The 13,151-nt window shown below is 38.3% G+C and overlaps 1 protein-coding gene across 1 annotated transcript in view; it reads left to right on the plus strand.

The window, feature by feature from the left end:
• Positions 1 to 772: 772 nt before the first annotated feature.
• Positions 773 to 13,151, plus strand: part of MPHOSPH9 (M-phase phosphoprotein 9) — a 23,559-nt gene continuing 11,180 nt past the window's right edge. The window contains exons 1-11 of the mRNA XM_026037731.1: positions 773 to 1,163; positions 2,198 to 2,330; positions 2,933 to 3,083; positions 3,510 to 3,599; positions 5,909 to 6,429; positions 8,187 to 8,307; positions 9,334 to 9,424; positions 9,856 to 9,962; positions 10,381 to 10,506; positions 11,302 to 11,729; positions 12,360 to 12,518. Of these exons, the coding sequence (XP_025893516.1) occupies positions 2,224 to 2,330; positions 2,933 to 3,083; positions 3,510 to 3,599; positions 5,909 to 6,429; positions 8,187 to 8,307; positions 9,334 to 9,424; positions 9,856 to 9,962; positions 10,381 to 10,506; positions 11,302 to 11,729; positions 12,360 to 12,518 (1,901 nt within the window). The 5' untranslated portion in view covers positions 773 to 1,163; positions 2,198 to 2,223. The remainder of the gene's footprint in view (positions 1,164 to 2,197; positions 2,331 to 2,932; positions 3,084 to 3,509; positions 3,600 to 5,908; positions 6,430 to 8,186; positions 8,308 to 9,333; positions 9,425 to 9,855; positions 9,963 to 10,380; positions 10,507 to 11,301; positions 11,730 to 12,359; positions 12,519 to 13,151) is intronic.

The following is a 13,151-nucleotide window of genomic DNA, read 5'->3' on the forward strand; positions in this document are numbered from 1 at the left end:
GAGAGAGGGGCCCTGAGGGGAAATGGGGCGGGGGGAGGGAGGTTGATGGTGGGGAAGGGGAAGAATAAAGCTGGGGATGGGGTCACATAGGGAAGGGAGAATGGAGGAGGGGGTCAGTTATGGGGAGAGGGGCCCTCAAGGAGGGCAGAGCTGGGGAGGGGGCCCGTGTGGGGGTGAGAGAGCTGTGTGTGAGGGAAGGCTGTGGGGAGAGGGGCCCTGAGCGGGCAGGACGAGGCAGGGGAGGCCCGAGGAGGGGAGAGCCCGCAGAGCCTGCGCCTTGGCAGGGCCCCAGTGAGCGGGACGGGCCCTGCGGTGTCGGGGGGCGGCAGGGCCCCGTCCCTGACTCGCAATGCGAGGGGTGAAGAGGAGCCCCGGGCGCCTCCCCGCAGTGGCCAGGCCTTCCCCGGGGCTTTGCGCTTCAGAGCGTCGCTGCTGCCTAGGGGTGCAGCCCCCCACACGGCTCGGGCTCTCAACTCGCTAATTTTTTTATAAGGATTCGGAGTTATAAAAGCCTGTGCTGTGCCGTGGAAACGACAGACGATAGCATAGCTCTTCCCCCGGGCTGCTGCAGCTTGCTTAATATATCTCTTTGCTGCAAGCAGGCTCCTAATGAGGTTATGAAATGAGTGTGTGTCACAGCTAAGTCCCACACGCGGCTCTGCTGCTGAGGTAGACCCAGGATTTCATCCTGGGCATTGGGGGTGACTGATGTCACCCCCACCAGGCCCCCCAGCCGCTTCTGAGGTGCTTTGTGCTTCTGCTTATCTGCCAGGTGCATCATAACCTTAAAATTTTCCACACCACTGACCGCTAGTAAAGGACGAAACGCTTTCTTCTTTCAATTTACCCCAAAAAAGTCTGTCAAAATGATGTTTATCTGCACTAAATTGCTTTCCAGTTCTTGCCTTTTTATTCCTACTCAAAGGAGATGGCTTGAGTGACTATGTGGAAAAGATTTTTCTGTTTTACGGGAGCTTCTTTGACTTCAGTAGTAAAATAAGTCTTTGTCTATTGGTTTACTTCCAGTGGAAATCAGTTTTTATTCTTCCAAAACTGCCTGTGCAAAATACATAGCAAAGAGCTGTGTGCTTGCAAATAATGGAAGTGTAAATCAGTGGCGTGTCCTTGCAAGCCCTGTAGAGAAGGATGCTCGTGCAGCAAAGGTATTGGCTTCCTGTAAGGTAGCAGGGATTTATTCTCATCTTTGTCGCAGATCACTACGATAACGCTGTTTGATGTCTCTTTGTTCTCCTTCCTTTAAATGATCACAAGGTTTTCCTTCAGTATTAGGATCAGATAAATTAACTAGGCCATAGAAGGTGCTGAAATAAGCAGTACAGAAAACTTGATTAATCGATATATTTTGCTGTTTACCTTAATGAAAGTATGGAAACTGGAAGCATATTTTAGTCTCCTACAGCATATTTTTTTTGTTAACTGCTATTTTGACAGATTCAGGGCCTTAGTGCAGTGCACATTTATTTATTTATTTATTTATTTGTTTGTTTATTTATTTATTTATTTATTCATTCTGTTTGTAATTAACCAGCTCCTGTGTTTTAACTACTGTGGGATTTCAATTTGACTAAATTTTGGTGTTAATTAATGAGGAATCTGTCCTGAAACAGTTTTAATGCTTTTTTGAATTAATGCTATACGGCAATAATAAATATTCTGTAGAGAGAAAAAAAATAGAGATATCAAATATCATACCATCTAGTAACTGTATTGGAAGAATTGGCGGCCAGCAATTTAACTCTGTATTTCTTTAAAAAAAAACCACCAAACCAAAAATACATTTTAAAAAACCCAGCAAATTTAAATATGTCACTAATGTGCCTTTTTTCTTAGTTGTGTTTCATGGAAGTCATAAAAACAGCCTGTGGAGCCCCAGATAAAGAGCCACTGCTCTGCCTGGAATGTTTTGGATTCAGGCACATATTTCAGGGCAGACAAACTGTCATGGGCAGCCTGGAATCTCGTTTTGAAGTGTAGGCGTCCCAGGAAGCACAAGACTGGCTAAATAACTGTTTGCAAGCACAGCACAGACAAGAAAAATAGGTTGGTTTTTGGAGTGCTAGCATTTTCAGGATGGTTTGTCTGAAATAACTGTCTCTTTAATCAGGTCTGGCTTCTTCAAAGAGCAAATCCAATTCACTTGTTGAATTAGAAGAATGATATTTCTTTATATTTGCAGGATAACATCATACTTGGACATGAGATATGGAAAACTGTGACTTGGTGAATGCTGTGCAAGAAATTCCTTCAGCTTCTGCAGACGCTGATGTCATTAACACCCACAACTCTGGCTTGAACTTGAATTCCACCAGGTAATATGCTGAAGGAAATCCTAAGAATATTTAAATTCATTTTGTTTTGCATATATAGTACACTTTTACAGTAATATTATTACTAAGATGAAACCATCTGTAGTATATTTTAGTTTTCTTTAGAGTTGCTTAAGGTACAATAAGTTCGAAGTTTTACGGAAAGAAGTGTCATATCTTCCTTAAAAACATCCATTATCTTGCATCGCTTGAAATGAGGGGAAAAAAAACACTGACTTGGAAAGGTAACAAGAGGCTGTTCTTAGGAAAGCTCATATACTTTGGTGCATAATTTGTAGATAATAGTAGCGCAGAAAAACTGTTTCTGCTCAGTGCCCAGGACACTCTCAATGAGCAAGAGAGGAAAATGTGGCTTAAGCTGCAGCTCAGGAGAGGTTACTTGCTAATCTGTTGAGATAATAATTATACATCACTTATTATTCATATGATTTCTCAGATGGAAAATATTCTTATCAATGTACCAGCTATGTTTTTTTCAGCATGATGAGTGTCACGGTGTAAGTTAAGCGTGTATTTCTTGTTTTGGCTACTCTGCTGGACATGTGGCACAATAAATAATTGAAATGTTTTTCCTCATGTTTCAGAAGTCCCTCACCCAATCCCAGTGGAGTTTCTGGTTACTCAGGGAATGCCAGGTCCTCGCTAATGCCTGGTTCTGATGAAGTACTTGCCTCCTTCATGCAAGATATCCAGAACTTAGGAAGTATTGACTCAGAAACTGTGAAGAACTTTGAGGTAATTCATGTTAAGGTTTTTGTTTTGTTTTGTTTTTCTATCACTATTTTTCGCTCTGTAAAGAGTATCAAGTATTGACACAATGGGCTTCTTTCTGCGAAATTGTTGAGCTTTCTGGTTGTGAAAACGTACTTGCTTCATTTTCAGAAAAAGCATTATCCTTTATTTTTTTAATCTAACTTAAATTGCAAAGGTTTGTTATCTTGTTATCTAAAAGGATTTTTTTTTCAATTAATGTACCTGTGTTTCCTTTCAGTGACATGGTAGGGAATTGCGTGTGTTGTAGGGTGGAAAACTAGAGTGCAGTTATTGAAATTTATATTACATCAGCATTTAAAGTTAAGATTGAATAATGATATGAGTGGAGTAAAGGTTAAGAGATACTGTATCACTGTGCCTTAATTATTTTATTTTATGTTTTAATAGACAAGGTGGTTGCAGTTATTCAGACTGGTAGAAAAACAATGTCAAGAACAAATAGCTGCCCAACAGGAGCAGTTCCACCATCAAATTCAAGTAAGCAATTACTTGTTCAAATAAGTAGGTTTGACTGTGTTTTTTTTTTTTTTAATTTTCTTCTTTTTTTTCCCTTTTCCTTGTCTAAAAAATAAAGTATGGTCCCTGGCAGTGTTGTGTTCTTCTGTAAGTATTTTGGGACTGATAATTCTTCCAGTGGGCAGCTAATTCATGGGAGTGGATGATCGGGCCACTGACTTGCGGGATGCGGATTTCAGCTGGCCTTGATTAATTAATGAAGTAACTGATAGGAAGCACTTCAGAAGTGATGATTCTTGGAGTATTTGATTTCAGTTCTGTTTTCACAAACATTTGATTCAGAATGCCCACAAAGTACTTGAATTCTAAGTATGAGCTGTTTTGTTGTAACTGCTAGAGAGTGTCAGTTCTGATTTCCAGACATTATAGTCTTCTCTTCATCAGAAAACATGTAACGTATAATCCTCTTATGTAGCTAGTATATAGTGTAGGAAAACATGAATATTAGTAGTTGAACATCTATTTTACCCTTTAGTTGAATAATCTTTAATTTCTAAAAAAAAAAAGATTCAAATGTGAAGATCCACATTTCTGTCAAAACCATATTTATCCATTAAAACAATGGATACAAACAATGGCACAAAAGGAATGTATATGTGTGTATGAAAGATGGTAATTCTGTAAATATATAATACTTTATCTTCCATCATTTTGGTTGCTGTTTTTCCCTTCCCTGTCCTGATGCCCTCTACACTAGTAGTAATCAACAGTTCCTGAACTGAATTAACAAGAGGTACTGTCCTTTTCTTTTATCCTATCTCCTGTTTCTTCCTCTTCCCCTCCACCCCCCTTCCTTTTTCCCCTCCTGTCTTGTTATTTTTGTCCCACCGGTATTTCCTTACCCTCGTATTTCCTGTCTCATACTGTAGTGGTTTGATTTACTTGTTGCTAATGATAGCCTGACTAATCCATTGTGTTGACTTTGCTAGTTTTGCCTTTATTGATAGGAAAGGCTACCTCTGGAAGAGCTGAGTTTGTAGTATCAAGAGGGATTTGCTAACTGCATGAATTGTCATGCTAAATATAAAATCAATAGCCTTAACTTCCAGGTTGTATGAATGCATTAGATAAAATAGAGGGAGTTGTTCCAATCTAATACTGGTGTATCACAGAACTAGTGGGGACATGGAAATACAGGCAACTCAATGTGTTTTAATACTAAAAAAACAGAGTGAAGGACCTACTATTTGGGGTAGCAAACACATATACATGTGGATACACACGTATATACATACACACACGTATGTATATATATGTTTGTTTTCTTCCACTTGGTATTCATACGTGGATAAGGTATTGTAGTTCTGTGGAAAAACATTAGTAAAGTCCTATGCTCTTGACATTATTGAACTTTGAGATTTGAGGGCAAATTAGTTTTTAATGTGTTCTTGAAAACAGCTAAATACTTTGGTCTTGCAGTGTGTAACACAAATTGGGTGCAAATGCAGAGTTCAGTAATCTACAACTCCACCAGAGCACTGATCCCTGGCCAAGGAACGTGGCCATGGACATTAACATGAAATCTTCTTATAGCCCTTCACAGAAGCTTCAGTTGTTTCTTGCAGCAGCTTCAGTATACAACTATAAACCATTCTAAAATATTGCTTACCTAATACATGGAAATAACCTGTTAAATCTCTTCATGTGATTTAGTTACAGATTTGCTCTGCTCTATCAGATATCAAAACAATCAAAACGTACACCTTTGTGTTATATGAACAACCTAATAAATTATCTAAATCAGATATTTTAAAGCCAAACTATATGCAAATAATCTTACAGAGGTACATTATTCCTATTTGTGTAATAGAATCATAGTTTATATTTCCATTAAAGCATCCTTCTAATCTTAGGAAATTTATCTCCCTCATCTGAATTCTTTTGGGCCTAAATTTAGCAAAGGCCCTTTGCCCATTTTTTAACCATATGCTTAGATGATTTGTATTTCAGCAGTGGGTTGGTAAAATGCTATACCTCTGAAGGCATGTAGCTAATATACACATGCATGTTTTTACACTAATAAAGGACTACTGAGACCAGTAATTCACTGCTTGGAATTAAGAGTTGTTACCATGCACATCTTACTGTTATGCACAGTACGCATATATTTACTTTATGCATGAGATGTTTATGTAATGAAGAAATGCATAGACGTTATTTGAAATAAGTATTCTATTTCTGTCACTAATAACACAAGTTGAAGAAGCATCAAAGAATGACTTATGATTTGTGGCATGATCTCATATGATTTTTTTTCCTCTTCTCTTTAGCTGATTCAGAATGAGATAAGGGAGTTAGCAAAACTGCAGACCAGCAACTGGGGTGCCGGCAGGAGCCGAAGTTTGCCTGCCAAACTTACAGACACTTTTGCTTCATTAGAAAGTCAAATGGGGTTGCGTTCCGAAATCTTTGAAGAAAATGAGTGCATTGTCAATCAGCTTAAATCTAATGAAGCAGAAAGTCAGCCAAACGCATCTGCTTTGCATCAGGAATGTTTTGCAAATGATGTTTCAGTGAGTAGTGGGTATGGTGCTCTGCCTGCCTCGGAGCTGAACCTGGGCAAATCTACCAACATTAGCAAGTGCACGGACTACATGGAGAAAACTTCACAAGGACAGGGTGATGCAGCAGTATTGCAGAGAGATGCAGTCGTAGCCAGTGTGCAAAATAAGAGAGAACTTTTACTGAAAAAAGCAGAGGAAAATCGTCCATCAGGGAGGAATGAGGTTTTAGTTTTCCCTGCTGAATTTGAACATAAGGTTAATGAAGCTCAATGTGGAAAAATAAACGGGTAAGTGGTAAACTTTTATATATAAATATATGGCAGACAGTCCACATTCAGTAAGCATCTATATGTACTTATTATTACTCTTACAAAAGAATTGAATGGAACTTCTAAAATGTAAAAAATATATTAAACTGCTTGGTAGATGCATATATTTGATAAGCTTGTCATTTTTGCATGATGCATATTTTACCTCAGGCATATATTTATGCCTTGTAGGTATATTTGAAAAAATACAATGGGTTTTTCCTATAAATGTGAGCTAAGACATAGTTTGTATAGTGTTGTATCTGTGCAGCAGAATTTTAGGTGCTGAATATGAATTTTAAATGACTATTATTTTGCAAACATATATGCATACATCATGGTAGTAGATTGTATCAACAGCCAGACACAAAAGTGCTCCCCTTTTGCTGGCCCCCTGTCCATCTGGTGGAACTACCAGGACTTAAGATCAGCCAGCTAATTTGTCTGGTCTGTGAGTAATAACATTGACCAAATACTTTCGGGTTGCACAGAATTTAAAATTGTGCTTTGCTGTCTCTAACAGACTATCTAGTAAAGGCAGTGTCTTCATTTGGCCACGAGCAATATCAGAGGTCATGTGGGCAGAACGTTGCCTGTGAGTTCCTGATAGTAGTTTGCAGAGGAAAAAAAGCTCCTCTTCATGGAAAAATAGAATTCTGACAGTGAACTTGCATTTTGCTACCATGTAGTAAAACAGAGAACCAGAGAACCAGCTGCTTTAATGGAATGGATTTGGAAATGTCATCTCAGAGCAGCCCATGACCCCATTGGTATGCGTGTTCTCTCYCTCCTTTCCGTTGGGATCTGTTCCAATATTCAATTCATGTTGTACCCTTCCAGGAAGTTGGTAGCTGCAATTCATGGAGAACTTGCTAGGTGGGATCTGTGTTTCTACCAGGAAAACTGAGAGCTGTAGAAGCTCAATTCCGGTGTGTTTTCCATTAAAACAAACAGACCCGCTCCCCCCCTCACCCCCTCCCCCGAGCTTTTTCAGAAAACTTTGAAGTCATGACATTTTACCCTTTCCACCTAAAAATGCAAGTGTTTTCTTTATTTGAAATTGCCTTGTATTTCAAAAAAGGGGCTCAGTTGGAAGGAAGAGAGGGTGCGTATCAAGATAGAAGGGTTCATTTAAGCCAAATTGGGATATATTTTCAACTTTTAACTATAACATTTTTCATTGTTTCAATATTTTGTTCTAAACCAAGACCTTTTAGTGAAGTGGGAAAATTGTTTTTCCTTTTATCTGTCTTATCTTTTAAGAGTCTATTAGGCTGGAAGGCTAGCTCAGCGTGCCCTAGCTTGTATTATCTTCTTTAAGGCCAGACTGATAACAAAGTATTAAAAACAACAACAAGAACACACTTTATTTTCTCACTTGACTTTGTTTCTCATCATGGTTTGCTTGAGTTGCTGAAAAAGATGTCTGGCTAAAAATACAGTGCTTTTTGTTGTGATTTCCTATAGTAGAACTATTTTGATTATGGGTGCAAATGATCAGCAACTTTCCTTTAAGTGGTTTTTTGTTGTTGAAAATCCTATCCCTGAAATCAGTATAATGTCCATTGTTTTGCACTGTTTCTCGGGGGGGAAAAAAAAAAAAAAAGTGCACAAAGGCAGTGAATTTCAATGTATATCTTTCACATTGAAGGCTAAAGTGATTTCAATAGGGATTATTTTTCTATTGTGGAGTACATGTRTATACAATGTTCGTGTCTATGCTTCTTACCATATAGTAAATCTTTAACATCATGGGCACAGAAGTTGAAACAAAACCATCCAAAAAGAATAAATACAGAAGTACATGTGAACCTTATGCAAGGAAATGAGCAAGCAAAGAAATTAACGCTTGAGAATGTAAGTCATCTTCTATTCTTGCCATTGGTATTTTTCCAGGGATATATTTATATTCTGAGTTAGCATTTGCTTTCATGCTTAACTTTAGGCATTTGAGTAGTTCTGTGCTAATTTGTATATTTAAAGTTAAACTTCCATGTGGGCAGAATTTACTTCTTGGATCATTCTGTATTTACTCACATAGTGGTTTCGGTTTGTTTTATTCTTTACCTAGTTTTGCATTAACTTTCCTCAACGATGCAAATCCTTTCCTTACAGAGATACCAGTCACATTCTCAACTGAAGTTTTAACTCGCACAAATTCATTGTTCCATATCATTTTTGAAGGATCTTACATTTTCCAAATGTTTGTCTTCCACTTCAGCTGGTAATCTCTCTTTTGGTACACAAGGTTTAATGGAAGGTGCTAAACTTTTTGTGAGTTGTGGCACTAGCCACTTGTGCAAGATAAACAGTGTTCTGCCTTTTTGCCATTTTAAGTGGAAGAGTTTTTGTTGCTCTGGTTTAGTTTGGGCTTTTTTAGTGTTTTTTGGCAGTCTCCAATGCCAAAATACAAAACTGATTATTGAAGTGGTGAGAATGGTGACATGCAGCATCTTCCAAAGTTGAGATCATGCACGGTGTTTATGTCCTGATCTGTGGTAGGTGGAGTTGTAACAGCTGAAAATAAGGATGAGGAAGGAGGATAACACTTCATTCTTAAATCATCTCTATATATGCTTATATCTTTTAAGGAGAGAGGAATTTTAAATGACTGTTCCAGGAAAAGTATATGTTTTTGTAGCATCTTAAAAATGCTGGCACATAAATTAGAAAATATTGATATTTTCTAATTATGTGGGTTAGCTGGGTTCTGCCTTTGGCTGCAATTGCCCTGAATATGGATTGTATATGTCTGGATCATGTTATATAATTATATTTAATCTCTGCTTAGGAAAGCCCGTAATATTTACACACGTTTGTTTTTAGGTTGTACCCTTGGGTTGCAATTTGCTTTTTAAATATTTTTTTCCTTTGTTATTACAGACGAATCTTAATGCTGCTGCTTTGCCATCTTACACTTTTTACCTCAATCAACCAAATGAAAGTCCGAATTCCTTAGTGTCTGAAGCTTCAGGTATACTTCATTACCTGCACTTACTTGCATTACCTTTTCTTTTGAATTCTGTTTTTATAACTCTTTACTGGAGGTTTATAACACACCTCCAGTAATTTTGGAGATGTTAGAAGAGGCTCTAGAGAGCTGGTTTTGAGCACTGGCAAGTTGATAGACTTTACTTAAAGTCTATCTGGTCATCTAGCTCTTTGCTTAGTGGTGCTGTGTAGTATAATACTAATTTTTATTCCTATTGCTTTTCATCAAGAATTTGAAATTCTGTTAGCACTTAACTATAGTAAGATTTGTAAGCAATAGATGTGAATAGTGAATATTGCATTCTTTAATGATGCAGGATGAGGCTGCTGGAACAACATCTTACTGATTGAGTTGGGCCTCGTAGCTGTAAGCTTGAAACTTGTAGTATTTTTTTCAATGTTTCTTCTTACCAGGACTTTCATACTGGAAACTCGATGAAAAGGAGTTATATCACTCTTTACCTGAGAACTTCAGAAATGAGTTCACTGATATTTTCTCCACAAAAGTATCACCAGATCAGGTAAACTTTGTGTGTCTTTAACATGGATTTACAGTCCCTTGTTGTTTTTGCTATTTTGTACAGTGGGAAGAATCAGTAATTCAGAACTGAACTTCCTGTGAAAGTTTTCCTTTGTTAGCTGACTCTCATATTCTGCTCTTTCATTAGTCTTTTACCTCAGCTAAATTCATTTGGACTTCATTGGCCTTCTTTTGTCATTTAAAAGAAGGTGCATATGGGTGTGTGTGTGTAAGAGAAGGAAAGAGAGTAATGTACTGAAGGTATATATACTTCATTAAAAATCCCTTCTAAAATTGTATGCATTAAATAAAGCCTTTTTTCTGTTCTTAATTATTTTATTAGGTAGAAGTTGCTTACTTGTCTTGGGTAAGGAGAAGTGTACTTAGAAAAAATAATTTAGCAATTTTGTCTGTTCAAGTTGTCTTCTGCTGATGAAGTAAAGCCATCATCATTGAAGGATATTTATCATAAAAGGCGAAAGGAAAGCAAGCAACTGCCAGACTGGAATCTTATGTCGTCTTCCCAGTCAAGTCACCCACCAGAGGTAAGATCAATATCTCAGTCTGAAGGTGTGAGGGACACGGCCCTTTTCACGTTAATCAGCCCCTGCTGCCACCTCCAGTGTTAGGCTGGAACAGCACTTAGTGCAGCCATGTGATGCACTGGGCTGGGAAAGGATCCAGCTGCAAAGAAGCTATAAGATGCCCTGGGAAAATGAGCTTCTTTGCAGCACAACCTTGGGGATGATGCAGGGACAAACGTGCTGAGACTGCAGCCCGTGAACTGCACGTGGGACTGCAAATCGAGATAAGTGAGTTTTCTCTCACTTCTTCCCACAAGACAGATTCCTTCCACCTCTCAAACAGAAGAGACTCCAGTTGTGGAGATATTCACTGCGGTATCTGTTTCTTTATTATACCATTTTCACAATACATCCATCAGCTTTTTCCTGTGTAAAATAAGATAGTCAAATAGCCAGCATTACTTATGTGTGTGACTTGTAAGATCATCAATGACTGTGCAAAGTTATTGTTTCAAGCTGCTTGCAAACGTCATAGTTCTGACCGTGGCCGGAATTTATCAGGTTTTCTAGGCAGCTACAGTTGCTCGGTAGGTCTTTATTATTGATGAAACCCAAGTTGCAGACACTGAGATTATTGCAGACATTGTATTATCCTTTGAGCTGTTGCAGCTCCCCTTCAGTTGTGCTCTTGTTTGTTACTACTAAGTAACTGCAGTACTATTGACTGTTAATTCCTGCAATGTATGTATTATATAACTGCATTTACAAAATCAAAAGTTTAAATCAGTTTTTATAGCAATCTGACTTATTTCTTAGATCTTGACATTGGACCCAACCTTGCATATGAAACCAGGTCAGCCAACTCCAGGACATTATTTTTTCAATATTCCTGAAGAGACGGCTCCTTTTTCTCCAGACTCCATGGCAGAGCCCAGGTTATCAAGTCACTGTGACACGGACTCTTCTTCACAGACAAGTAATTCATCTCAGCTAGGTGCTTCTCCTGCCAACAGTAGACCTGTGTATTTGGACTCCTGGAAAAATCAGCCTTTCCAAAATGAAGGCAAGACCAGCTGTCCTTTCCCCATGGCATATGCCGATGCTAATAGTGGTATTTTAGTTAACACTGAGGAAGAAGAAACACTGACCTTAACTCCATCTCCTATTACTCATTGTGCTGACAGCAGTCTACCGGGATACAGTCTTTCAGCAACATCTTTTGAAGATCCTGTGATAATATCCAAGTAAGATGTTTGTTTGTTTGTTTTTAATAGTAAGATGAGTCCATTCATAAAAGAACTGAAACTTCAAAATACTAGTCATTTGAATCGGCTATTTACATTTCTACATTACAATAAAAATATGTGCTTGTTTCATAGGGCCTATGAAGTGAATTTCAAAGTACAATAGCACATGTGCATTTTTCTACGTAGGGCCAAATGAGAAAAGAAACAAAGAATTCCTTTACTTAGATAAAGCATATATTTCTCAATGTCTCCTATAGCACTGCTGATTTGCACAGGAACAAGCAGACATGGTATGTAATCCATATGCGGTGGCTTAGGTAATTTGGTTTCAACATAGTTCTGGCAGTAAGTTTTCCTCTCTTAGTTTTTTAGGCATGTTTTACAGTGCATTGCAAGGGGAGAAAAGAGTGGGGAGAGTAAAGCTTTGTGTTCTTAATGTGAATACCTATATGCTAAACTTAGAGGGCTGACACCGCTGCCTTAAATGACAGAGCTTTCCCTGCTTGAATTTGAATGGCACCACAACTAGGTTGTACATGAATGCTGAGTTCATCAGGTATAATGATTATAGCTGACAATGCATGGTTGTGTCCATACCTGATGTTTTCTTCTTGATTTTAAAAACAGGATTAGGCAGAACTTGAGGGAGAAACACGCTCGACACATAGCTGATCTACGAGCTTACTATGATGCTGAGATACACAGCTTAAAGCAACAGCTAGAGGAAAGCCATAAAACTGCGTCCTCTGAAGATCTGAAGAGAATCAATCAAAATCTTGTTGATAGGTACTGTTTGGCCTGTTTTGTCCCCTCTCTTTGCATGATGCTTTTCCCATTTTAAAAACTACATATGTTTGTTTAAAATATCTTTAAGTTTATTTGCTCTTCAATTCTGAAGATTTCTTGCATCTGTTGGCAATTAGTTTAAGATTATTTTTAGGTATCAGGTGTGATGTTTGGACCAAAGCATGTGCATCTTGTATAACTTGAGTACTGCTGAGAGCAGTAGAAGTTTTGCTCAAGCAAATTCAGCTAGCAGACTAAGGCAGAGCAAAGCAATTTGTCATGGAAGTGCCTACCTTGTGAGACTGTGCTTGCCTGTCTTGGTGAACATCATCCTTCTTTATTGTTCCTGTCAAAACTACAGGTACTGCAGGAACCGTGTTGGATTTATTGGTAGCTCTGTCAAACCGACTTCCTTGATGCTTTTGCCAGTCAATTCTCTTTGTCCAGATATTGCCCCTGGAGGCTGTGTGCCTCACCTCTGTTCTGCTTGACATAACTTAAATGGTTGACATTGTGATACATAGGAATAATTTCCTTTTTTTCCCTTTTCCCTTTTCCCTTTTCCCTTTTCCCTTTTCCCTTTTCCCTTTTCCCTTTTCCCTTTTCCCTTTTCCCTTTTCCCTTTTCCCTTTT

The sequence above is a fragment of the Nothoprocta perdicaria genome, unplaced genomic scaffold, assembly GCF_003342845.1.
Source record: "Nothoprocta perdicaria isolate Ctin4 unplaced genomic scaffold, notPer1 scaffold_2, whole genome shotgun sequence".
NCBI lineage: Eukaryota > Metazoa > Chordata > Aves > Tinamiformes > Tinamidae > Nothoprocta > Nothoprocta perdicaria.